The sequence below is a fragment of the Dasypus novemcinctus genome, chromosome 9 (genome assembly GCF_030445035.2).
Source record: "Dasypus novemcinctus isolate mDasNov1 chromosome 9, mDasNov1.1.hap2, whole genome shotgun sequence".
NCBI lineage: Eukaryota > Metazoa > Chordata > Mammalia > Cingulata > Dasypodidae > Dasypus > Dasypus novemcinctus.
The window spans coordinates 109,016,948-109,043,480 of record NC_080681.1 but is presented as its reverse complement, the minus strand read 5'-3'; the positions used below and the strand labels follow the sequence as shown (position 1 = coordinate 109,043,480).

General features: G+C 40.8%; 2 protein-coding genes across 3 annotated transcripts in view; one reads left to right on the top strand and one right to left on the bottom strand.

The window, feature by feature from the left end:
- TRIM63 (tripartite motif containing 63) overlaps positions 1 to 5,489 on the bottom strand; it is a 41,338-nt gene extending 35,849 nt beyond the window's left edge. Inside the window, exon 1 of the mRNA XM_012522221.4 lies at positions 5,332 to 5,489. The gene's annotated coding sequence lies outside the window, so the exon portion shown is untranslated. The remainder of the gene's footprint in view (positions 1 to 5,331) is intronic.
- On the top strand, positions 854 to 18,008 carry PDIK1L (PDLIM1 interacting kinase 1 like). Of its 2 annotated transcripts, XM_058304074.1 has the most exons (4): positions 854 to 2,323; positions 2,722 to 4,744; positions 7,243 to 7,544; positions 11,808 to 15,503. In XM_058304074.1, the coding sequence occupies exons 2-4, from the start codon at positions 4,498 to 4,500 to the stop codon at positions 12,546 to 12,548; spliced, it is 1,290 nt and encodes a 429-aa protein (XP_058160057.1). In that variant the 5' UTR covers positions 854 to 2,323; positions 2,722 to 4,497; the 3' UTR covers positions 12,549 to 15,503. The 2 variants fall into 2 exon arrangements, 1 of the variants encoding a protein (XP_058160057.1); XR_011649720.1 differs by lacking the exons at positions 854 to 2,323; positions 2,722 to 4,744; positions 11,808 to 15,503 and adding an exon at positions 17,907 to 18,008 and having other exon boundaries at positions 7,404 to 7,544.
- Positions 18,009 to 26,533: the final 8,525 nt, after the last annotated feature.

Below are 26,533 nucleotides of genomic sequence, written 5' to 3'. Positions count from 1 at the left end.
TTCAATGAAAAGTGGATTTTATACAACTGGCAATGACCAGCTCAGTGGTTGGACCAAGAACTCCAAAGCACTTCCCAAATTCAAACTTGCACCAAAAAAAGGTCATGGTCACTGTTTGGTGGTCTGCTGCTTTTCTGATCCACTACAGCTTTCTGAATCCTGGCAAAAGCATTACATCTGAGAAGTTTGCTCAGCAAATCTATGAGATGCACTGAAACTGCAATGCCTGCAGCTGGCATTGGTCAACAGAGAGGGCCCAATTCTTCTCCATGACAACTCCCAACTACATGTCGCACAACCAATGCTTCAAAAGTTGAAGGAATTGGCCTACAAAGTTTTGCCTCATCTGCCATATTCACCTGACCTCTTGCCAACCAGCTACCACTTCTTCAAGCATCTTGACAACTTTTTGCAGGGAAAATGCTTCTACAACCAGCAGGATGCAGAAAATGCTTTCCAAGGAGTTCGTTGAATCCCAAAGCACTGATTTTTATGCTACAGGAATAAACAAACTTACTTCTCATTGGCAAAAATGTGTTGATTGTAATGGTTCCTATTTTGATTAACAAAGATGTGTTTGAGCCTAGTTATAATGATTTAAAATTCGTGGTCCAAAACCGCAATTCCTTTTGCACCAACTATGTCTACCACACCTAACAAAACAACACTATAATGCACCTTGCATATTTTACTTCATGTATATGGAAAGCATTCCATTTTAGTAGAGATCCACATTTCTTTTTACAGCTGCATAGTACTCCATTCTGTGTATGTACTATAACTTATTGGGTACTGTTTTAGTTTGCCAAAGGGCTGCTCATGCAAAGTACCAGTAATGTGTTGGCTTTGCTTGCTTGTTTGCTTTTTTATTTTTTGTTTTGTTGTTGGCTTTTATAAAGGGGGTTTATTTGGGGTAAAAGCTTACAGTTCCAAGGCCATGAATGTCCAAATCAAGGCATCAGTAGAGATGCTTTCTCACTAAAGTCAGCTACTGTTGATCCAGACATTGTCACCACGAGATGAAGCAAGAAAGCTGTGGATCTGAGGAGTTCTCTGCCTTCCCCTCCAGAATCTCTTGGAGCTCAGCTGTGAGCAACCGGGCATAGGGCTTCTTTCCTTACAGCTCAACTGTGGGCAAAACTGGAGTCTTTTCTCTACCATGGCAGAATCAAACATGGCAGAGCTTCCTTATTTGTGTGTCTAGTCCATGTGAGTCCACTTGTATCAGACCCGGCAAGGGAGCAGGGACTCAATTTGAATCATGCCTCACAGGTGGTCCAACCAAAAGCCCTAACGCAATCTTTTTTTAAAGAAGATTTTATTTATTTTCCCCACCCCACTCCTTGTTTTGTCTTCATTCTCTGTGTCTGTTTGTTACATGCTCATTTCCTTTTCTCAGGAGGCACGGGAACAAACCCAGGACCTTCCATGTGGGAGGGAGGTACCCCATGGCTTGAGCCATCTCTGCTCCCACCCTAAAAAGCAATAGAATCAAACACACTTCAACTGAATTTAATGCAAAGGTATCACACCCAGAGGAATAGATTAGTTTACAAACATAAACTTTCTCTTTTTGGTATTCATGAAATAACCTCAAACTGCCACAGGTAGTTTCCAAGTTTTTGCTGTAAAACGCCATGTTTCTTCTTTGAGAAAACACCAAATGGTGGATAACGCCGATGCTGCGGGAGGCCCTGGAATGGGAGGTTGGGCGATTTCAGCCAAAGCTTTAGCTGTGGGGTGCTGAGTCGAGGTCACGACTACTGTTAAGGCCAAGGCTGCAGAGCTGAGGAAGGCAAGGACAAGGACAAGGAGTGACTCCCTGTCACCAAGTTGGATCAAGTCCCTGGAGGAGAGGTGTCTCTTTTCTCTGCCCATCAAGAAGTCTGAGATCATTGACTTTTTCCTGGGGATGTCCCTCAAGGATGAGGTTTTGAAAATTATGCCTGTGCAAAAGGAGACCCAAGCTGGCCAGTGGACCAGGTTCTGGGTCTTTGTTGCCATCAGGGACTACAATTGCCATGTTGGTCTGGCTGTTTTAAGTGCTCTGAGGTAGACGCAGCCTTCTGCAAGGCTGTCATCCTGGTCAAGCTCTCCATTGTCCCTGTGTGACAAGGCTACTAGAGGAACAAGACAGCAAGCCCACACCATCCCGTGCAAGGAGACAGGATGCTATGGCTGTGTTGGGGTCCCCCATTCTCGCCCCCAGAGGCACTGGCAATAGCTGGGCCCCAGGGCTCAAGAAAGGGCTGTTGATGGCTGGTACTGACAAATGCTCACCTCAGCTAGTGGCTGCATGGCCTACCTGGGTGACTTTGCCAAGGTCATTTTTTTTTTTTAATTTTTTTTTTTTTAAAGATTTATTTATTTATTTAATTTCCCCCCCTCCCCTGGTTGTCTGTTCTTGGTGTCTATTTGCTGCGTCTTGTTTCTTTGTCTGCTTCTGTTGTCGTCAGCGGCATGGGAAGTGTGGGCGGCGCCATTCCTGGGCAGGCTGCTCTTTCTTTTCACGCTGGGCGGCTCTCCTTATGGGTGCACTCCTTGCGCGTGGGGCTCCCCTACGTGGGGGACACCCTTGCGTGGCAAGGCACTCCTTGCGCGCATCAGCACTGCGCATGGCCAGCTCCACACGGGTCAAGGAGGCCCGGGGTTTGAACCGCGGACCTCCCATATGGTAGACGGACGCCCTAACCACTGGGCCAAAGTCCGTTTCCCGCCAAGGTCATTTTTTATCTCCAAGACCTATAGCTATCTCATCCCCCACCTTTGGAAAGAAACCATGTTCCCAAATCTCTCTCTTAGGAATTCACCAGCTGTCTTGTAAAGACCCACACCAGAGTCGTCATGCAAAGGACCTAGGACCCTGCCATAAGTACCATATAGTTTTTAAACAAGAAAAATAAAGTGAATTAATTATACCTGGGAAAAAAAACGCCATAATGAATAGCATTGTGCTTACAGCTTTTTGTATTTTTGTCAATATATCACCAGGATAGATTGCTAGCTGGGATTTGACCTAGGATTACTGGGATTTGACCTAGGATTACTGGGTCAAAAGGTACGTACATACGGAATGTGGCTATACATTGCCAAATTCCCTTGACAAGATTTGCATCATTTTGCCTTCCCACCAGCAATGTATGAGAAGGCTATCCTCAGGTGTATTTGATACTGTTATCATATTGAGGTTGCAGAAATGATTCATAAAGGTTCTCTTTCCCAGGAACTTAAGTCTAGTAGAAGTCCTATAATAATGATATAACATAATAAGCAAGGACAGACTTTACTGAAGCTAACGAAGCTTAAGCTTCAGTCCTTCATTTACAGGGACCCCCTTCCAGGGCCCCAGCAATGTGTTCACAGGGGCGTTTTGTCTTTTTTTTTTGAAGAGAACAATGGAAATTAAGTTTCAGGCTCCACAAAACCTGAATCTACTTTAGACATTGGAATCACCTATCTCTGGGAAGATGGGACTCAGTTCTGCAACCAGCTGGAGAGTAGGAGGGGCTCCTGATAATTTAAGACTGAGACTAAAGGATGGAAACGCTCCTCTGACCAAAAGGGATATCTTCTGACCCATCCCCTGACTGATCAAATAACCCACACAGCCCTCCATATTTTCTACCACTTTCAAGGGCAAGATCCCCCTCCCAGCAGACAGCTGGCAACTGACAAACCGCACTCAGGATAAGAGTCTGAACAGACCACAGGGCAGTTTTGGGTGGGGTAGTGGGAGAGGGTGGGTATTCAAGGTACCCAGGGGAGACTGGGCATTCAAGGCAGGAACATCCCTAAACAGACACTTTCTGGTCAACTGAGGTAAAGGCTGTTTCTCCACCAGTAAAAACAAGGCTTAGTGATAGCTCTTGTGAGTTCTGGTTACGATTAAGAGAGAATTTATACCGGGGCCTAACCCAGCCCCAGACTCAGTACGTGGTCCGTGAGAGAAAATAAAATGGGTAATCGGTTGATCCTTGAGAGCAGGGACAGGGATTCTTTGTATACATCAGGCCGGTTCAGCGTTCGGACGCGGAGCAACCACCTTATTGACAGATAGATGCGGAATAAACCGGGGAAGGAATGGACGTTTCTGGCTGATGCGCACTGATCCGTGTACCTAACTGAATGGTCTGAGTGTTAGTCCCCGGCTGGTCTGTCAGGCAGGGATCTGATGGATGGCTGTCGTGCAGTCGAACGCTGAGGCGCGCGTTGAGAGCCGGCCCCGAGAGGACGGCTGCCTTCGCTGTTAGCCCCGGCTCCGTCCGGCTCTGACTGTCCCTCCCGCCGGCTGGATCCCGATCCTCCACAGGAGCCCGCAGCTGCCGGGCAGGGAGCGCGCGGGCAGCAGCTGCTAGGTGCCGGCGCCGCCGCGCCCTCCCTCCCTCCCGGTGTCCGTCCGGGCGCTGCCGACTCCCCGAGGCCGGGGAACAATGAGGCGCCGGCTTCTTTAAGGGAGATACCACCACGCCGGCGGGGCAGGGGACGGCGCCTTCCCAGATGATCGCACCCAGCCCCGCGCCGCCGCCGCCTCGGCAGCTGCGCCGTCCGCAAACATGGCTCAGTGACTCTGACAAAAGGTGCAGCCTCCCTCCCGGCGGGGCGGACGCCAGGCCTCGCACCCCGGGCCGCGCCTCTCCGCCGGCCGGCCGAAGAGCTCCGCGGCCGCAAGCACCCCAGGCCCGCGCGCGAGAAGATGCACCAGGCGTCCCAGCCCAGTGCCCCCCGCACACCTGCTCGCCGCTCGGTAGGTCGGAAGGGGGGCGGGGAGGGGGAGGGGAGGCCGCGGCCGGGCGCGCGCGTCCCCAGGCCCGGACCTACTGCTGCAGACTCTCCCCGGGGCCGCGAAGCGGGCGCGCCCGCAGCGGCTGGAGGACGACTGAACCTCGGGCGCGGAGTGGCCTCCCCCTTCCCGGGTCCGACCACCCCTGCGGGAAGGGGCGCAAATGGTGCGTTCCGGAGCGCGCGCACCTCCCGCGACGCCGAGCTCTTCACAGCAGCAGGAGAAGGGAAACAGCAGGGGCGCCCGGGCGCGCGCCCAGCGGGGAGGACGCGGGGCTTCCCGGCTCGCGCTACGGAAACCCGGAGGGGGGCGGGGCCGCGGCTAAGGGGGTGTGTCCGCGCGCACCACGGGGGCGCGCGTCGGCCTCTGACTGGAGGCCGCGGCGGCGGAGGCGCGAGCTGCCCGATAATGGCGGCCTTCAGAGCCCATGAGAGGAAGAAGCGGCGGTGGCTACCCTGAGGTAAATCTGGCCCTTCGGCCTGGCAGAGAAGTCCTGCTGCAGAACCGAGGGCGCTGCATGTGCCTCCCTCCCCAGGAGGCCCGCCACAGACCTGTCAGCGAAGTCATCCTAGGGAAGGCCCGGTGTTCCTCGGGCCTCTGGTTCCTCACCCCTCAGGCCGACCGCCCCAGCTGCGGCCTCCTCCCCAGGCCCTAGCTCCCAGCCCGGGGGAGTCGTGGCAGCTGCGGGGCTGGCTCCGGGGCGAAAGGCCTCGGGAATATCCCCTCGGGGCTTCATCTGGTCGCCGCCGAGGAGGGGGAGGGCCTGATACCTGGCCAATGAGCTGGGCCCTGAGCCGCCGCGTCGGGAAGCACTTGGGCCCCGGACCCGGGCAGGTGTGTGACCTGGCTGGCCGGCGGGCCCGGGCGCTGACAGCGGCAGTCACTTAGGCTCGCGCCGGATGCTTCGCCGTGGTCTAGCCTGGATCTCAAAGGATTTCATAAGCACTCTCCTCCCCCTTATTCTGGAAGGTGCTCTTTGGTCTGGGGATTGTACCACGCTGAAGGGGATGTGGGGCTGCTTCAAAGCAGCGAGCCACTGTGAGACGCATAGTAACTGGCGATCCAGGTAGAGCAGGAAAGAATGCTGTGTAGTTGTACAGAGGATTCTGTGGCAGGTACTCAAAGAGACACCAGGGAATAACAGTAGGAATTTGAAGGGTGGGTGACCAATTAGAGGAAGTGGGGCAGCAAAGCAATCTCAGAAACTTTCATTTTCTTTTTAAAAATCTCCCCTATGGGCTTAAAGTAGCTGTTCCCACTTTCTCAGACTCCAAGGTTAATAGCTCTTTATTCCCCCAAACTGTGCAGTATAGAAATTGTACAATCTCAGGGGTTTTTTCTTGCCCATGGTGACAGTCTACAAATGAGAATTTGTTCCCGAAACCCGTTAGAATCTTGAAATTTGTTGGAGGATGGGGAAGCACATTTCAGACTTTCTTGATTCAATACATGAGCATTTCAGTGCAGCCTTTGCTCTTGCCTTTAAATCATTTATCAAGTTGAATTCCAAGATCTCTGTCAAAGAGTCCCTTGATATGTAGGGCAAATTTTGTTGCTAAAAAATGGCCTAGAACTATATCACTATTGTTAAATGACAACCAAAAAAAAAGGTAGCTCTATAATCAAAGTAGCTTACTTTCTCTTTAAAGGAACATTTCTCTTTACTGTTTCTCTTTAAAGGAACATTTTTGTCTCCACGAACTATTTCCACTTAATTGTCAAGAAATAAGAAAACAACACAAATAAAACTAAGCTATGAATATACAGAGTTTGCCCATTTAGTTTTACATAATAAAAGCAGCTAAACATTTTCATGGTTTGATTCACTTTCAGTCCAGGCCTTAAGCATAAGCCAGCTGTTTGTATTTCTAAATGAGGTTTTTTGTTTTTGCTTTTTTTGTTTTGTTGCTGTTTTTCTGTTTTTATGACCTTTTGTATTGTGTATAGTCTTCAGGAGAAGCTGGAGTCTTGTTTGTTTTCTCATGATCTGTAAACAAAGATAGGATTTTTTTTGGTTTATTTTTAATAGTGATATTTGAAGTAGTTGATATAAGAGGCAGTATAGTGTCATGGACATTGGAGCCATTTATATGGCCTGATTTCCTAAAACACCATTACAAGCTGATTTACCTTGGGCAAGTTACTTAACCTCTCTGTTCTTTAGTTTCCTCATCTGTAAAATGCTCATTATAGTACCTATCTCATAGATTGTGTTGAGGACTAAATAAATTTAATACTGTAAAGTGCTTGAAACAGTTCCTGATAACATGGTAAGTATAATTTAATGGTGTTAGCTTTGTTATTATTATTATTATTAAAATATATAGATGTGCCCGAGGTATAACAAATATCTTTCAAGCACTGTGGATGGTAAGACAGATGATAACTAAATCATACATTAAAAGAAACACATGCCAAGAGGTATTCCTAATTTCAATACAGCACTTTGTTGATTTTTCCAGAAACCTCGACCTTGAAGATGGTGAGTAGCCAGCCAAAGTACGATCTAATACGGGAGGTAGGCCGAGGTAGTTACGGTGTTGTGTATGAAGCAGTCATCAGGAAGACCTCTGCACGGGTAGCAGTGAAGAAAATTCGATGTCATGCACCTGAAAATGTTGAACTAGCCCTTCGTGAGTTCTGGGCACTAAGCAGTATCAAGAGCCAACATCCAAATGTGATTCACTTGGAGGAATGCATCCTACAGAAAGATGGGATGGTACAAAAGATGTCCCATGGCTCTAATTCTTCCCTTTATTTACAGGTATGTGTGGTTGAATGGGAAATAGAAATAATTTGTATATAGCAATGGTTAGCAAGAAGAGGAATGAATACCTCCCTTTAAATGCAGGTGTTTATATAATTGGGAGTAGATGGGGGGATCTGCCAAGAGTTGAGTAAATGTTTGCTTTAAAGCAGGGGTTCTTAACCTTTTTTGTGCCATGGACCCCTTTGCCATTCAAGTGAAAACCATGGGCCCCTTATTAAATCCACACTGTATTGTGTTTTAATATATATATCACACCTGCACCAACATGTCCTCACATGAATAATGTTTTTTTGAATTTCAGTTCAAGTTCATGGACCCCTTGTTAAAAAACCTCTGCTTTAAAGCAAGATTTTATTTAAACCTATGATGCAAATACCTAAAAATAACATAAGCCACCTGTTAAGCTGTAGTACTTGCCAGTCTGCATAGGAATAGGACAAGATAGTTGCTAGAGAAGTGCTCAAGACTAGAGTCTTAATAAGTTCACTTCTTTGAAATCAGTTCTTTTGGAACCGAAGATAGAAGAGAAAACTCTACAAACGGTAGCAATACCTATAGGTAATTGGGTATCTCTTTAATAGTTCACTGATTTAAACATCAGCTTCTGCTGTTTCACAGGGTTATGTGGTTTCTTAACCATGCAATTCCAGTTAATTTTTATGAAGCATGTGACTTGGCACCTGAATATTATTAATAGTGTTCATAGCTAACAATTGGGTTCCTATTTCTAAAGGCATTTGCTCAGAACAATCCTATTAATAAGTACTATTATTCTCATTACAGATGAAGAAACTGAGGTTTGGAATAGATTATAGATTTGTCCAAGGTAACATAGCTAGCAAGTGGCAGAACTAGGTATTGAACTTAGGTCTCTCTGACAGCTAAAGTTCATGCTCTTTTAACTGTTCAGTTTTATTGCCTTCAAATTACTCGTTTGTAAATTTAGGGAAAGCATTAATATAGGAATATAGAAAAGTCTTTTTAGGTTGGCTTCTGCCATAGATCAAAATTTCTAATAGCTTAATACTCATTAAATAGCAAAGATAGTTAAGACATAGCTAGTTAAAGGCCAGTCATTCTTAGAAGAGGAAGCAACTTTCCTTGAGTATGTCTAAATTCAGAATTTACCAAAAGCCTGTTTTAAAACAAAAGCTTTTGGACTAGGGGGAAAAAATAACACATTTATCTGTTTAATTAGAAACTTGCACATTTCATTGTATGTTAACAAAACATTAATCTTGAAACAATTATTTTGCAGCTTTGCACTCTATGCCCTGAAATTTTCTCTCTTAAGACAGTGAATATAAAACACAATTATACAGTTTCTATTCACTTACTATTTGCTTTTCTAAAAGTGCTTATTATATAAGTTCTACTGATAACAGAAAATATTGGAAACATTCATACCACATTTCCTCTTAAAAGTGGATAGAACCTTGTTGTACTTTGCCTTGAATTTTAGAGACTAAAATGCCCAATCTCTTTTGGACTAGAAAAGCAAAGAGATCTTAAACATACAATTGGGTGCTAATAGTATCCTTGAGTACTGATCCAGGAACCATGATAGTAACTAGGCATTTGCTGGTCTTTCAAAGCTTTATTGATACAAAGTATTACCAGACTTGATTCAGTGATTTTTGTATATTAACACTTTTTTGTTTAGTAAATCTTTTTCATCTTTCAAAGTCTGGCTGACCTGTGTTTGACTTGTGGCACTTTTTGCTAGCTGTATGACCTTGGATAAATGACCCAACTTTTATCCACATCTGCTATTTCATATATAAAATAGTAATAATAATTTCTACCTTCCATGGGAGTTGTCACAATTAGAGGTGATGCAGATATAATACTTGGAACATAGGAAGCATTCAGTAATGGGTGGCTTTATTAAAATTGTCTTTTCCATGGATTTATTTAATTAAACAGACATCAGCACATTTAGAAAGTGCCTTCTCTGAATTTATGAATTTACATCTAGTGAGTACAACCAATATTTGCATTTAGTAAAAACAAATAAACAAATAATGTAATGTGTCCAGAGACCCTATACATGGTCTTCTTCATTCTCTACAAACATTTTAATTTTTCTTCATGTTTTCCTGATAGTTTCTTTCTTGTTCTCAGTTAGAATCATTAAATCATTTCCTGGTGCTAAAAACCTCACCTAGTAGAAAATATAAAACAAATTATTAGCAGAGGACACATTCTCATTCTTAGGAATTCTGTTTATACTTGTGATAAGTGTCATGAATGAGAAGAACTAGAATATAATAGGAGACCCAAAATAAGCATAGACCGTTTAAACTGACATTTGTAAGATGAAGAGGAGTTAACCAAAACAGGAGAAAAACTTCCCAGGTAGAAAGAAATATACATACAAAGTTCCTGAGACAAAAAGCATGTACCCTTACGAATTAAAAGAAGGTAGTCTATAGTTTATATGAGAGTTGTTCTTGGTGAAACTGGAGAGCACCCAGGGTCTATAGCCCAGATTAAAGAGCTTGGCATATAACCTAAGAGAGCAGTGAAGCCTTTGAAGGACTTGAGGCAAGAGAATCAATGGCTAATGTCCTCTTTACCCATGAAAATAAATAGTTTGGGCTCTGTGTTTGTGTAGTTCTCAACCAGGGGCCGGCAAACTATAGCCCGCGACCTGTTTTCGTACAACCTGGACGATAAAGATGTTTTTTTATATGTTTTTAAGAGTAGTTAAAATTTTTTAAAAATGAAGAATATGGCACAGAGACCTTATGTAAGTTGCAAAGCCTATAATTACTCTCTGGTCCTACTCTAAATCAGGGGTTCTTAACCAGGGGTCCATGAGCCTGAATTGAAAAAAAAATCCAATGTATTCTTTTCTTCGACCTCTAACTGAAATCCATCATTTCTTTCACTTAGGAATGTATGCAATAAATAAATGACAGTAGCATTCATTTCACCTGACTGGCAGAGGTGTCTTTGGAACAAAAAAGGTCAAGAACCTCTGCTCTAAATCATTCTTTGAATAATTGGACTCTCAACGCTCAGTTATTTAGAAAGTTTACTTTCAAGGGCAAAGAAAAATGAAGAGAAGAAATGAAGCAGAGAGATGTTCCTGGTCTCTCATCTCAGCATATTTAACAACAGTGCACCTGGTGAACAATTGGTGCTTTGTACCTTTTTCTATTCTTTCATTTTCTCTGATTCATAAACACATGCAAAAAGAAAAATGAATCCAAAGACACATCTACAGACCATTGCAATTCCTGCTGTCTGCCATGGGGGAAGATAGCTTGGAAGGATATTCTTGATTCTGCCCACCAAAATGACAAGAGAAAGTATCAGTAGATTTAAATGTAGAATTAGCAGTTCCTTCCCTCTTCAACAACTCCTGAGTTTCTAGTCAACCTAGAGATCCAAAAACAACACAGTACAGTAAATGTTTTCAAAGCTCTTACATGCCACTAGTTTAGTGTTAGCTCATGTCCAGTGAAATAATATTTTTTAATTCCAGCTAATAGAAAGATTATAATTAGACAATGATTAAAACAGTGATTTACGCTAGGTGTTCAACTTGCATCAAGGAAGAAATCTCCAAATTCATACTTGAATTTTTATATCAGAATACAAATTCAGTTTTTATAAATTGGTCTTAAAAAGCCATCCAGTGATAGAGATAGCCAATATATTTGCATTCTGTGTACAGAAGTTTATGAAGTAATGGTGTCAGTTTTATTTTTATCTGTAACTAAAGGGTCACTGTATTTCTGCAACACCTAGTTTTTTTCTTGATCATTTCTTTCTCAATTTCACAGATTATACTGATAGTGTATGTGCAACGAATGAGAAGTATCTTTCAGACAGTTCCATTGAGTAGAATTTCCTATTTGAGGCTTATACCCTAAGTGGCACTCTCCCAGGTCTAACTGCTGAAATTTTGACCTTTTCATGAAACTGTTAGCTAGATGAGTGGAGTTCAGCTCCATTGACAGACACAGAAATGTGCAACCAGTTGGACATGCTTCAAAATAATCTTATTTATAAATAAGTTTTTACCTCTTGGCCTGGAAGTTTGATGTATATTCATTCATAAGGGACAAAGTGACAGTATGAAGTACTGAAGTTTAGAATAAGATGGACTGACCAAATAGAATATTCATGGAGTTTTCATATAAAATTGGAGACTAACTTAACCTTTGAATTACTTTTTTTTTTCCTATAACTGAATTGTGTAACCTGTGCAGGTAGTTGCAATCTTTTTTTTTTTTCCTTTTATAGCTTGTAGAGACTTCATTAAAAGGAGAAATTGCCTTTGATCCCAGAAGCGCCTATTACTTGTGGTTTGTGATGGATTTTTGTGATGGCGGAGATATGAATGAGTATCTGTTGTCCAGGAAACCCAATCGTAAAACTAACACCAGCTTCATGCTTCAGCTGAGCAGTGCCCTGGCTTTCTTGCATAAAAATCAGATCATCCACCGAGATCTCAAGCCTGATAACATCTTGATTTCTCAAAGCAGGTTGGATACCAGTGACTTGGAACCCACTCTGAAAGTGGCCGATTTTGGTTTAAGTAAAGTTTGTTCAGCCTCTGGGCAGAACCCCGAAGAACCTGTGAGTGTAAACAAGTGTTTCCTTTCCACAGCATGTGGAACGGATTTCTACATGGCTCCTGAAGTGTGGGAGGGACATTACACAGCAAAAGCTGACATCTTTGCTCTGGGAATTATCATCTGGGCAATGCTGGAAAGGATCACATTCATAGACACTGAGACAAAAAAGGAACTCTTGGGGAGTTATGTAAAACAAGGAACTGAGATTGTGCCTGTTGGGGAGGCACTTCTGGAAAATCCCAAAATGGAACTTCTCATTCCTGTTAAGAAAAAGTCAATGAATGGGCGAATGAAACAATTGATTAAGGAAATGCTGGCTGCAAATCCTCAGGATCGTCCAGACGCTTTTGAACTAGAACTCAGATTAGTACAAATTGCGTTTAAAGATAGCAGCTGGGAAACGTGACACACATATTATCTGCAGATATCTTGGATAATGTGCTGCTTCTGTTTTAACAGTGATGCAACATTATGTGGCTGAAAAGAATATAAAAGGCTAAACTCCACCTTCTAAGGGTTTAGATTTATTGTGGGGTGTTTTTTTTTCCCTCATTTTTCTCTAGTCCAGGATGGCCATTTAAATGTTAGTATGTTTTAAATGTGTATTCCAATGTGGATGTAAATTTTTTAAAATGATCATTGGTAGAAGTTTGGCAGGAAAATTCTCTTAAGAGCCAAGAAAAGAAGAGAGTCCAGTTTTCTGGAAATATGTCTCTAAGTATTTTAGACATTCCTTGTCAGTATTAGGAATTTCCACGAAAGAAGAGGTTTGCATGCTGGTAATGCAACCTTTCAAGCTTTGTAAAGGAAACATATATGTATATATTTATGTATATGTAAGTATCTGAATGTGCATTTTGCATTCCATATGAAGAAAATGCCACTGGTTTAAATTATTTGATGTAGGTTTGGGTTTTTGAGATTTGCTGGTGAAATCAGTGATGGAAAATAAAAGAACCTTCTCTCATCCTCTTACCCTGTCCCTCCCTCTAATCAAATTGTACTACGTTTTTTATTTTTGTAATATTATACAGCTTTTTTTTTTAAAGCATCATTTTGGAGAGTCTAAAATTATATTTAAACATAAATGAAATTAAGTGATCCAAAGCTGCTAAAGTATGTTTGAGCTCTCCAGTGCCCTGTAACTGTAGGAGTTGAATTAGTCATGTGGTAGCAGGTTGGCAAAGCCATTAATGATTCAGTCATACCGTCTTTAGGTAACCAAGTATGCAGTTAAGCAATTAAACCACTGCATTGGGGCATGTCTGCACTTGAGCATCTACAATCTGATATAAATCTGAACACACGATTTTTCTGTTTTCTGAAAACTTTGCTATATATGAACAATTATACTTGATATGTTCATTTTTAGTTTCAAGACTTTGCCTAAGGTTCAGCATAAAGTTGAAAAAACAAATGAGCTCTACCCTCACATTGCCTGCCCTGATATGGTCTCTTGTTTAATCATTGGCTTTCCTTTCATTTTGGCACTGATATTGTTTTCTCTTGTCTAATTTGAGACAGTGATGGTAGTGATATGGTTGTCTTAAATGTTGATCACCTTTTCTAAAGTGGGAGGTGATACTTAGTTTGGCAAATAGATAAACTACTGTGGCGTTAAACTATATCTTTCAAGTAGAAAATTATCAGTTTTACACAATCACTTAGTATGGTCAATGTCAAAAACCAACAGACCATTATTCTTGAAGTTGGTTTGATTTTAACCCTGTACGGTTGTCTCAAGTTTGTTTTCCTATAAATGCAGATAGTTAAAATTTAGGGAAAGAATGTTTTCCTAAAACAGAACATTAGCCTTTAAGGTTAGTTAAACTTTAAGGCCAGTGACTTATAAAGCACTGGAAGGTATGGTCAAAAGTCAAACAATAGTATTAGAATATTGAAATCATTGATAGTTTGCATAGTCTCCTGAACTTTTTTAAACTTCCACAACTTTTCAAATATTGCCATTGTAAAGTTTTCTTTGTTTAAAATGTGTTCAGAGGACTATAGAAATAAAATAACACACACAAATTGGCGTTCATAAAATTTCTGGTCTATATGTTCCTTGGCCTGGAAATTTACAATTTGAACTGATAGATTTTATTCAGATAAAGCCTCTTAAGATTAAAAAAATGTCATATACTTTTAACATTTCTTTCAAGCTAATAAATATAAGAATTCTTTTGGAAATTAGGGGTGGAAATTATTGACACCTCATAATAATGTGGCCCTATGAATCACCAAATTAGTATAACACAGATCTGTCTATGGACATTTAGTTAACTGTAAGTAAGAAAAATTATACTGTGGCAGGCAGTTCAGTAAGCAATTCATAGGTAATGGTATGCCAGTGCTTCATTTGCTCTTCAGTTATCTATGTGCTTGGAACCACGGCTTCCTAAGTATATAGCTTTTGATCCTGCCTCATTTTGTAATAGTTAATGATTATCATTTATTTTGAAAGATATTACCTGTAAAGTGCAATTGGTTTGTTGGGGAGGGGAAGGATGTGAGGTCATCAGGAAGTTTAGAAAAATTTTCTCAATCTAAAATAGTCTATGATACCCAGCAAAATGATAGTAAATTCTTTGTTTTTCTTTGTTCTTTCAGTCAGAAAATAATAAGTACCTATTGTGTGCTCAGCACCAAATGTCAGTTGATAAAATGACATTTAGCCACAGGCCGTCTCCATCTAGGAGTAAGAAGTCAAAGATGATTGGTGATACTTGGAAATTCCTGAATAATTGTTAGGGGAAAATGAAGGCAAGAATTTGTGCACAGTGCCTTGCCCATAATAGGTACTCAGTAAATAATTGTTCCTCATAGTAGAATATCTTGCCATGGTTAATAGCATTTTATGAAATTTGTCTTAATTGAAAAAAAGACCAAATATTTTAAATGAGCTTATAGGCAGCTGTGGCCAGTTAAAATATGGGGTTGTACAGTTAGTTCCTAGAATGTTTTTTTGCACTAGTTGTCACATAGAGGGGTTCCTGTAGATTTTTGGTGCTAAGGCATACTTTGTCATTATGATGAAGTAAGTGTTAAGTGTCAGATATATAGCACACTGAATAGTTCTTTCTGCTGGTCTGTTTTTCTCTTTGTTGTTGTTTTTAATTGTAAAATATTTTATCAATCAAACTATTGTAGCAGCTACAAAATAATTCACCAGCATGACAAAATGGTCAAAAAAATGTCATCAGCACTTCATAAATGAAAGCAACTTTTGAAATTTTCTTTTAAAATTGTCAAATATATTTTATGAAGAATTTATAAAAGGGGGGAAATGATTGTAATTTATTGTCCATGACAGTTTTTTTTGTTTTTTGTTTTTTAAATAAAGTGAGTTTCAACAAAAAAATCCTGAAAATTCTACATTGCTGCTTTGGTGGCTCTGTACATAGTTCTGTAGTGCTTTCTTTCATGTGCATAAAATAGGGGGTATAAAATTTGAAACTGCATTGTTTGCCTTATCCAATGCTAACTTCTTTCTGAAATACACTGTTGCCTTGAAAAAGATGATAAGATTATCATTTCAAGTTCTCTAAAATGTTAATGCTCACTAACATGCTGTATATATTGGAAAAACTTCTACTGCCTGGGAGAAATTTTTTTCTCAAAATTTTTATATCTCATTACGTTGAGCATGTGTCCCAGACTCAGAATGACATATATTAAACGAATACATTTTTTTCAGTTTTCCCAACTCACTTGAGACCATATTTCTATAAAGTATCTGGCCCACTACTTAAAAAATACGTAGTTTTATTATGTATGCCTTCTCCAGAATAAACAGTACTGAGAATACAGTGTGCTTAGTGATCCAGTAAGTGATCCAGTAAGTGATCCAGTGATCCAGTGATCCAGTGGAGGGAAAAATGGGAAACAAAATGTTACATGTAGTTTATTGACCAGAACAGGAAAGCAGGCATCAGGAATTGTGGCTTCTGACTCTGCCACCTTCTGACATAGCCTTTGTAGACATGTAAACTTTGCTTTTGATTTAGAGATTAATTGAATTTTAAACTATAAATAGTTGTATTTACTAGCATTTTATAGTCAATCCTTCATGTGGTTTTTACATATTTTTCTGTGGGTTTTACTTAAAATAGGGGCTGGTTTCTTAGTGAAGAAATTAACAGTAGTAACACAGTTACTGAGTTAGTGGTAATGGTTTTATCCTAGCACAGGGTTTTAGAACCTAATCTCTGACTCCAGTTGGAGTTTTCTCTAACAACAAAGCTTTATCTTTTTCACTGAAGTACTGACCCTCGGTTGTTTTGGTCTTCTTTAAATTCAAACGTTGCTCTTTTGGTCAGCCAATCATAGATGTCTTCTAAAGTGCAGTGTAATGATAGACAGTTTGTGGTTAGATAATAACTCCTACTTGAGAAAACCTTGGTGCCACACCTCTTGAGAGCAAAGTGCATCTTTTAAAGGCAACACATTTACCCTTACAATATTTCATTGGTTAGAAGGGAATTGTTACAAAGAAAAGGACCTGGGCTTTTGACTTCACGGTTTTTCATTTCCTGTTCAGCCCCGGTATTTCAAGTTCAGCTTGTTCTGTGCCAAAGTTAGGCAACTGGATATTACAGAAGGTATGGTCTAACAGAAAAAGCACAGTTTGGTGTAGCTGATCTGATGCTGAATACTAGCTTTTGCAAATACCTGCAAAATTAATGTGTGGCATTAGGCAAATCAGTTCACCACACTGCACCTCCGTTTTCATATCTGTAAAATAGAGATGATATTTGTATTTCAGAGTTGTTGTCAGAGTCAGATAATACACATAAAGTGGACTAGTGTAATGTTTGGCAATTAAGTTCTCAAATGGTAGCCATTATTATTACTGTATTCTCATTTTAATAACATGTTAAATGAATGAATGGATTCCTGATAAGTCAGTCTTCAGGTTTTTTTACTTTCAATCATTTTCGGTCACAATCCCCTTTAGGAGAATCTGATAAAGGCACTACAGCCTCTTCTCAGGAAAGTGCATGAACTCATATAAAAAATGTGATTTCAGAGTATGAATGGATCTCAGACCCAAATGGATACCAAGTTAAGGACTCACAGCCTTTAGGCTCTACTGTGCTAAAACTCCTAAGTCAAAAGTGGGCCGTACAGTGAGGAGACTTTTGGGGCACTAGTATCGTTTTGTTTTTTGATCTGGGTGCCTTTTAGAAGGATGTGTTCACTTTACATCAATTCATCAAATTGTGCACTTAATTTTTTTCACTTTTCACTTTTTATATTTCAATGAAAAGTTAAAAAAAAAAAAGTGCCTTGCGAATGGGAGGTTATCATCACAGCTATTATCAGAGTTAGAGGGAAAAGCCAAAGACTTTGAAATCAAAAACTTTCCCTTTCTGTTACTAGCTGTGTGATTTTTGAGTTCCCTCAAATCCACAGCTTCTCCTGTGTATAAAGCAAAGATAATACCTGACTCAGAGCATTGTAAAGATGAAATGACATGTCACATGTAGAAATGCATGGCATACTTAAGAAACGTTATTGCTTCCCTTTTCCTTTGGGGCTCATTGGGAATAATTCTGAACTGCCTTTATTCTGATCTTCACCCCAGGGAGATAATTTTTATTTTTTATTTAATTTAACTTATATTTTTTCCACAATTATTTAAGAAATATCTTATGTTCCATTACTATTATGTCTTACCTGGCTCTTTGCCGCTGCAGCGCACCCACAGGTGAGTTCTTAATCATCTCCTTAGCTCAGTTTTTTTTACTTTTTTTCTTTGCAGAAACAACGTGACTGATAGCAATTCAGGATGTCTGCTGTCTCTCCATAGACTACGAAGCCTGGAAATTAGGGGAGTACCAATAAATGCCAAATACTAGAATGACATGACTTTCTTTGGTCCATTTCTCCTCGCGTCACGTAGAGGACAGGTAGGGTGTTTACTAGCATGTTGAGAGGTAACAGTTGAACCATAGCTGTGAGGGGAGAGAGGGAAGAGCAGGGCAACAATGGTTAAAGGTCTGATGACAAAAATTAGACTGCAGTGGTTTTCAACCAGAAGAACCAGTGGTTTCTCAACCTGCACATTAGAATATTAACCAGGGAAGGTTAAAAAAACAAACACAAACTGATGACTTCTGTATCCAGCTGTTATGGAGTAATAGGGCCCAGATTTCTCTTCCTACATTAAACAACAAAAACATCATGTGCTGGTTTCAGTCTTTTGTGGACCCCAGAAAATCTTTTCTTAGAGCAACCCCATTCATGTGCCTGTAAGCCCCTTATAGATAGGAACTTTTGATTAGATTTTGGGACCCAGGGAGGGTCTTAATCCTTTTACTGAAGTCATATATAAATGAATGAGAGGAGAAAAAAAGAAAGCGCCATTTTACCCTACCAAGTGAGAGATGACTCCAAGATCTCCTGCAGCCATAGAAACACAAACCTTGAGAGGCTAAGAGAAAGACCTGAGGCTGAAATCAGCAGAGCCCAGGGGCCAGAAAAAGGTTCCCTGAGAGGCTGAAAAAGATAAGGGCAGGAGGAGAGGGGAGAGATCAAGCAGTATATCTGATTGCCCACAACTGAGCTCAGGGAGAAAGTACTCCTGGAGGAGAAGGCAGAGACCAGCCATCATTTTACCTTGACATGAGGTATAAGTCCAAGATCACCAGCAGCCAACCTTTGATGAGACAGCATCTCTGATGATGCCTTGATTTGGGCATTTTCACAGCCTCAGAACTGTCATGAGTTGTCCAATAGAGAGGCTCAGGTGGCAAGGAATCAATGTCTCCACTAACAAGCAGGGAGGACCTGAAGCCTTGCCAAATGCCATGTGTGTGAATTCATAAGCAGATCCTTCTCCAGTTGAAACTTGAGATGACTGAGACCCCTGGTGATATCTTTACTGTAGTCTTGTGAGTCACCCTAAGTCACAGTCTCCCTGTTAAGCCATACTTGACCTACAGAAACTATGAGATATTTTTTTGGTTTTAAGCCTCTATAATTTAGAGTAATTTGTTACACATCAATAGATAACTGATACACTAAAAGCATGAACTATGAAAGAAAAAAATCAGATTTGATGTCATAAAAATTAACAATTGGTCTTCAAAAGATAGTGTTATAAAAGTGAAAAGGCAAATCACACTGGAGGAAAATTGCAAGACATATCTAAAAAGGACTTGTATTTAGAATACATAAAGAATTCTTACAACTTAATAATAAGACCACAAACAACTCATTTTAAAAAATGGGAGACTGCCCTCATCAAAATGGTGGAGTGAGATGCTTCAAGGCACTGTCCTCCCACAGAAGCTTTGAACAACCAGCAAGAACTGGCAGAAACTTCTTTCTCAAAGCTCCAGGAAAAAGTTAAGGGACTGCAGTAACAAGGTGAGTAGTTGAATCAAGAAAAAGGCTACTTAAAAGTCATAGAATCTCAGGGTGCCCTGGCTGGGCCCACCAGCTCAGTGCACAGCCAGCCCATGCTCTCAGTGCAGTTCTCCCATCAGAGTACTGGAGGGAGCAGAATAACATTCATGCTCATACTGGGAGCTTGTATGTCTGGCCCAAACTGGTGGCCTGAGGTATTCACCATCCAAGAACTTTCCCTGCATGTAGAAGGCAGCTCTCCAAGCTCTTCTACAGAACACTGTGGGAGAGCAGTTGAGTTGTGCTGAGTGGGGCAAGAGAATGCTGGCTGTAGGACATATAATGCAGTGCCAGGATACTTTTCTGGGGAAGAGGGGCATTTGTATCTGTGTAAATGGGGGAATTCATAGGGTCGCACATGCTTACCCAAGACAAGACTCAAGAATGTGCAGAAAGGATCAGGGAGACTCCTGTACTTTGGCCTAGAGCTATTCTCTAAACTCATTGTATGGATAAGCCCTGAAGGAGAGCACTACTGGCACAGGTGAATCTACAAAGACTAGGGAAGGTGTTTTCTTTTTTGCCTGACTTCCTTCCTTTTTTAAAAAAATTAAAAAAATTTTTAAATTTTTATTGTTATTATTAGCTCCTGGCATATAAGGAAAGTTCTGTTATAACATTAGATGGATACAAGCTTTAAGAGCAGATGCCTGAGAGTCTAAATTCCAGCAATAACACATTAAAATATCAAAATTGTCCTGGTTGCAGCAAAAGATTACAACACATACAAAGAAGAAGTGATGGCCCAGGCAAAGGGGATGATACCATCAATAAGGAAGATCAGACCTGGGACATACCAGACAAAGATGGTTCCAAATATGCTCAAGGAGCTAAAAGAAAACATGGACAAAGAACTAAAGTGGTTCTAAATATGCTCAAGGAACTAAAGAAAAACATGAACAAAGAATTAAAGGAAATGATAGATGAACACAAAGAGAAATCAATAGGATGGAAATTATGAAAAGGGACCAAATAGAGCTGAATACCAAACTAACAGAAAATTAAAATTCCCTAGAGGGATTTCACAGCAGATTGGAACTGGTAGAAAAAAGCATTAGTGAATTTGAAGATAAGACAACTGAAATCATTCAGTCTGAGGAGGAGGAAGAAATAATGAAGAAAACTGAATAGAGTCTGAGGAAACTGTGGGACACAATCAGACATACCAATATATGCAGTGTGGGAATCCCAGAAGAAGAGAGAGAGGGTCAGAAGAGATATTCAAAGAAATAATGGGGAAGTGGATGTGGCTCAAGTGATTGGGCTTCTGCCTACCAATGGTATGCTTGGGAGTGGTTCGATCCCTGGGGCCTCATGGTAAAAAAAAAAAAGCATGTCTGCATGGTGAGCTGAGTGTCTGCGTAGTGAACTAGGGCCCACACAAGTGAGTCACGCAGCAAGATGATGACACAACAAAAGAGAAATGAAGGGGAGAGTCAAGGCGAGGTGCGACAGAAACCAAGAACTGAGGTGGCGCAAGTGACAACCTCTCTCCTCATCAGAGATCCCCAGGATTGAATCCTGGTGAATTCTAGAGGAGAAAAATGAGAAGACAAAAAGAGAAATAGATACAGAAGATCATACAGTGAATGGAAACAGACAGCAAAAAATAGCAGGGCAGAGGGAGGAGGAGGAAAAAGTAGAAATAATGGCTGAAAAACTTCCCAAATTTAACAAATGACATGAATATACATATCCAAGATGCTTAATGAACTCCAATCAAGAAAAACCCAAATAGGCCCATACCACAGCATATTATAATCAAACTGAGAATGTCAAAGATAGAGAATTCTGAAAACCTCTGGAGAGAAGCAATGTATCACATATAAGGGAACCTCAATAAAATTTAGTACCTATTTCTAATCGAAAGCCGTGGAGGAAAGTAGACAGTGGGATGACATACTGAAAGTGCTCCCTTTGAAACAAAAAATTGCCAACAAAGAAATCTATAACTGTCAAAACATTTCAAAAATGAGGGATTTATAAAGACATCCCCAGATAAACAAAAGCTAAGGAAGTTCATCACCCTAGATCAGTGCTAAAATAGATGGTAAAGAGAATTCTGCAGGAAAGGAAAATAGATAATAGATTGAAGCCACATCAAGAAATAAAACTCGAATGGGAAGCGGTCTTGGCCCAGTGGATAGGGCATCCATCTACCACATGGGAGGTCCGTAGTTCAAACCCCAGGCCTCCTTGACCTGTGTGGAGCTGGCCCACATGCAATGCTTATGCGCGCAAAGAGTGCTGTGCCATGCAGTGGTGTCCCTCACATAGGGGAGCCCCACGCGCAAGGAGTGCGCCCCGTAAGGAGAGCCACCCAGCGCGAAAGAAAGTGCAGCCTACCCAGGAATGGCGCTGCACACACGGAGCGCTGATGCACAAGAAGATGCAATAAAAAGAAACACAGATTCCCGTGCCACTGACAACAGAAGTGGACAAAGAAGTACACGCAACAAATGGACACAGAGAGCAGACAACGGCGGGGGGCGGGGGGTGGGGTGGGAGGGGAAGGGGAGAGAAATAAATTTTAAAAGTATATTTAAAAAAAAGAAAATAAAAGAAATAAAGTTCTTCAGTGAGGGTAACAATACAGGTAAGTACAAATGCCAGTACTAGTGTATACTGGCTTTGTAACTCTACTTTTTACTTCTTAGAGAATATAAAAGGCAAATGCATAAAACATAATCATAAATCTGAGGTTTGGGACTCATAATGTATAAACATAATTGTACCAGAACTACATAAAGGCAGGGGTTACAGAGGGGTATAGGAATATAGTTTGCATACTCTTGAAGTTAAGTTGGTACCAAAGTAAATGAGATTGCCATAGATTTAGGATGTTAAATTTAAGCCCCATGGTAACTACAAAGAAAAATCAGGGAATATGCAAGTTCATCAAGACAGAAAATAGGATACAAGTTGCCAGGGGTGGAAGGTGGGCAGGGTAAATGTGGAGTTAACATGTAATGACTTCAGGGTTTCTGTTTCTGGCATTGGGAATGTTTTAGTAAGGGAAGATGATGAGGGTACTACAATATTATGAATGTGATTAATCCCATTGAATGGTATGCTTGGGAGTGGCTGAGATGGGAGAGTTTATGCTGAATATATGTTCCCACAATTAGAAAGAAAGGAAGAGTGGGAGGGAGGGAGGGAGGGAGGAAAGAAGGAAGGAAAGAAGGAAGGAAGGAAGGAAGGAAGGAAGGAAGGAAGGAAGGAAGGAAGGAAGGAAGGAAGGAAGGAAGGAAGGAAGGAAGGAAGGGAAAGAAAGAGTGAGCTACTGAAAGGACAATGACAATTAAATTCAAAGGAAGGAAGGAAGGAAGGAAGGGAGGGAGGGAGGGAGGGAGGGAGGGAGGGAGGGAGGGAGGGAAGAGAGAAAGAAAGAGTGAGCTACTGAAAGGACAATGACAATTAAATCCAATAGATTATCCTGGATGGATTTAACAAAGAAGGAGAAAAAACTCAAAGGGATATTACTCAGACTATATGAAAAAACTGGAATATAGAGTGTAAGTTTTATATCAATGTAAATTTTTTGAACTGCATTACTGCACTTAAGATGATTATGGTTACATAAGAGAATATCCTTGTTCTTAGAAAATGTACCTGGCAGTAATAAGTGTTCAAGGAGTATGATATATTCAACCTACACTCAGGTGTTCAGAAAATGGATAGAGATAGTTGATAGAGATGATAGACAGGCAGACGGACAGACAGACAGACAGATAGATAGATAGATAGAACAATACAGCAAATGTGGAAAAATGTCAAAATTGGTGGATATGGCTATCTGGTGGGGTAGGGATATGTTGGCATTCTCTGTATGGGTTTTGTATTGTTTTTGTGATGGTCCTGTAAATTTGAAAGTATTTCAAGAAAAAAAGTTTTTTTAAAAAAATGGGGCAAAAGATTTGAACAGGCATTTCACCAAAGAAGATAAACAAATGGAAAATAAGTACATGAAAAGTTGCTCAGGAAGCAGATGTGGCTCACCTGATTGAGCTCCTGTCTACCACATGGGAGGTCCCTGTTTCAGTTCCTGGTGACTCCTAAAGAAGACAGTGAGCTGGCGTGATGGGCAGGCGCAGCAAGCTGACACAACAAGAGACACAAGGAGAAAAATATAATGAGAGAAACAGCAAAGCAGGGAGTGGAGGTTCCCAGTGCCTCCTAAAGAGAACAAGCAAGACAGTAAGCTAATGCGATAGGCAGGCAAGGCAAGATGATGCAATAAGAGACAAAAAAAGAAAACCACAATGAGAGACACAATAAAGCAGGGGATGGAGGTGGCTCAAGTGATTAGGTACCTCCCTCCCATATCGGAGGTCCCAGGTTCAGTTCCCAGTGCCTCCTAAAGATACAAGGAAGATAAACAGACACAACAAGTGCAAACAATGAGGGGGTGGGGAGAAATAAATAAATAAAATAAATCCTTTTAAAAAATTAAAATAAAAAAAAAGATGCTCAACAGAATTAGTCATTCAGGAAATGTAAATTAAAACCACAATCAAATACAAACATAATTCAAATGACTGAAATAAATTTTAATGGTAATACCAAGTGCTACAAGGATGCAGCACTACTTAAAATCTCATCGATTGGTGGTAAAAATATAGATGCTTACAGCCACTTTATAAAACAATTTGGCAGTTTCTTATAAAGTTAAGCATATACATAGCATATAACCCAGAAATCCCACTCTTAGGTATTTATACAAATGAAATAAAAACATATGGTCATACAAACATGTATGCAAACATTTATAGCAGCTATATTCGTAATTGCTCCAAACTGTAAACAATCTAGATGTCCCTTTACTGGGGGTATGGATAAACTATGGCACATCCATATAATGAAAAACTACTCAGCAATAACAGATTATTGATACATGCAATAGCATGGATGAATCTTAAATACATTATGCCAGACTTAAAAGGCTACATAATGGGAAGTAGATGTGGCTCAACCAATTGGGCATCTGCCCACCACATGGGAGGTCCTGGGTTTAGATTCTGGTGCATCTTAAAGAAGACAAACTGATGCCACACCTGCCGCAATGAGCAGACACCATAAGCCAGCAGATGCCTCAACCCATGGGAAGTGGATATGGGTCAGACCATTGGGCATTAGCCTCCCATATGGGAGGTTCTGGATTCACTTCCCAGTGCCTTCTGAAGAAGGCAAACGGACAAATGAAAGAACCTTCAGGGAGGTGGTGAATAAAAATAGTAAATAAATAAATCTTTTTTAAAAAAGCAGGAAATGGATGTGGCTCAAGTGGTTGGATTCCTGTCTACCGTATAGGAGGTCAGAGAGCTGGAGCAGCAAGATAATGCAACAAAAAGAGACACAGAGGAGAAACAATAAGAGATGGAGCAGACCCGGGAGCTGAGGTGGTGCAAAAGTTTGAGCACTTCTCTCCCACTCCAGAAGGTCCCAGGATAGGTTCCCAGTGCCGGCTAAAGAGAAGACAAGCAGACACAGAAGAATATACAGAGATCAGACAGCGCAAAACGAGGAGGAGGGGAATAATAAATAAAATAAATCTTTTTTTAAAAAAGACTACATACTGTATGATTCCATTTATTTGATATTCTGGAAAAGACAAAACCATGGGCAAAAACAAATCAGTGGTTGAAAGTAGAGGAGGGGAGAGGGTTTGACTACAAAAGGGGTAACCTGAGGGAATGTGGAGAAGGGTAGAGCTACTCTGTGTCTTGTTTATGGTGCGATTTCATGGTTATATACATTTGTTAAAACTCATAGAACTAAATGCAAAATAGAATGCGTTTTGCTATATTTAAATGTGATTCCACTCTGTTTTAGTTTGCGAAAAGCTGCTGGAAGCATTATACCAGAAATGGGTTGGCTTTTACAATGGGAATTTATTAGGTTAAAACTTAAAATTCTGAGGCTGTGAAAATGTTCAAATCAAGGCATCATCAGATATGCTGTCTTACCAAAGGCCAGATGCTGGCCATCCTGGGCTCCTGCCACATGGCAAGACACAGTGGTGGCTCTCCGGTCTGGGTGTCTGCCTTCTTCTCCAGGCTTACTTTCTCCCCAAGCTCAGCTGGGGGCAAGCAGGCATATGGCTCCTCTCTGCCCTCTCCTGCCCCTCTTTTAGCCTCCTTGGGGCCTCTTTCTATGCCTCTGTGCTCTGCTGTTTCTAGCCTCTGGCCTCTGGGACCTCTCTCTCAGTCTCTGGGGGTTTCTCTGTTTCTGTTGCTTTTTTCTGTGTGTCTCTGCTTTCAGTCCTCCATTTATAAAGAACTCCGGCAAGAGGACCAAGACTCACCTTGGGTCACATCTCTGCACTAATCCAATCAAAGGGTCCCACACCTATAGGAATGGATTAGCTTCAAGAACATGATCTTTTCTGGGATGAAAAAAAAGCTTCAAACTGTCTCATCCTTCCCCCCAAAAAAGTAAAAAATATACCTACTCTACAATCCAGCCATTCCATTCCTAGGTATTTTCCCAAATGAAATGAAAGCATATATCCACACAGACTTATACAGAAATATTCATAGCAGTTTTATTTGTAATAACCAAAAATGGGATACAATCCTAGTTCATCACAGATAAATAATGTTGTATTCATATAATAGAATACTACTCAGCCATTAAAAAGGAACAAACCATTGATAAATACATTTATGTGGATGAATCTCTAATGATATTGTGAAAGAAGTCAGGCCATAAATAAATAAATACCTACATACAGACATTCATACCTATGTACAAATAAATAAACTATATGGTTCCATTAAGTTAAAATTCTAGAGCTAAAGTGACAGCGAGTAGACTGGGGATTGCCTGGTGTTTTTTTGTTTGTCTTTTTTTTGAAGATTTATTTTATTTATTTCTCTCCTCTTCCCCCCAACACACCAGTTGTCTGCTCTCTGTGTCCATTCACTGTGTGTTTTTATATGTCCACTTGTATTCTTGTCAGCAGCACTAGGAAACTGC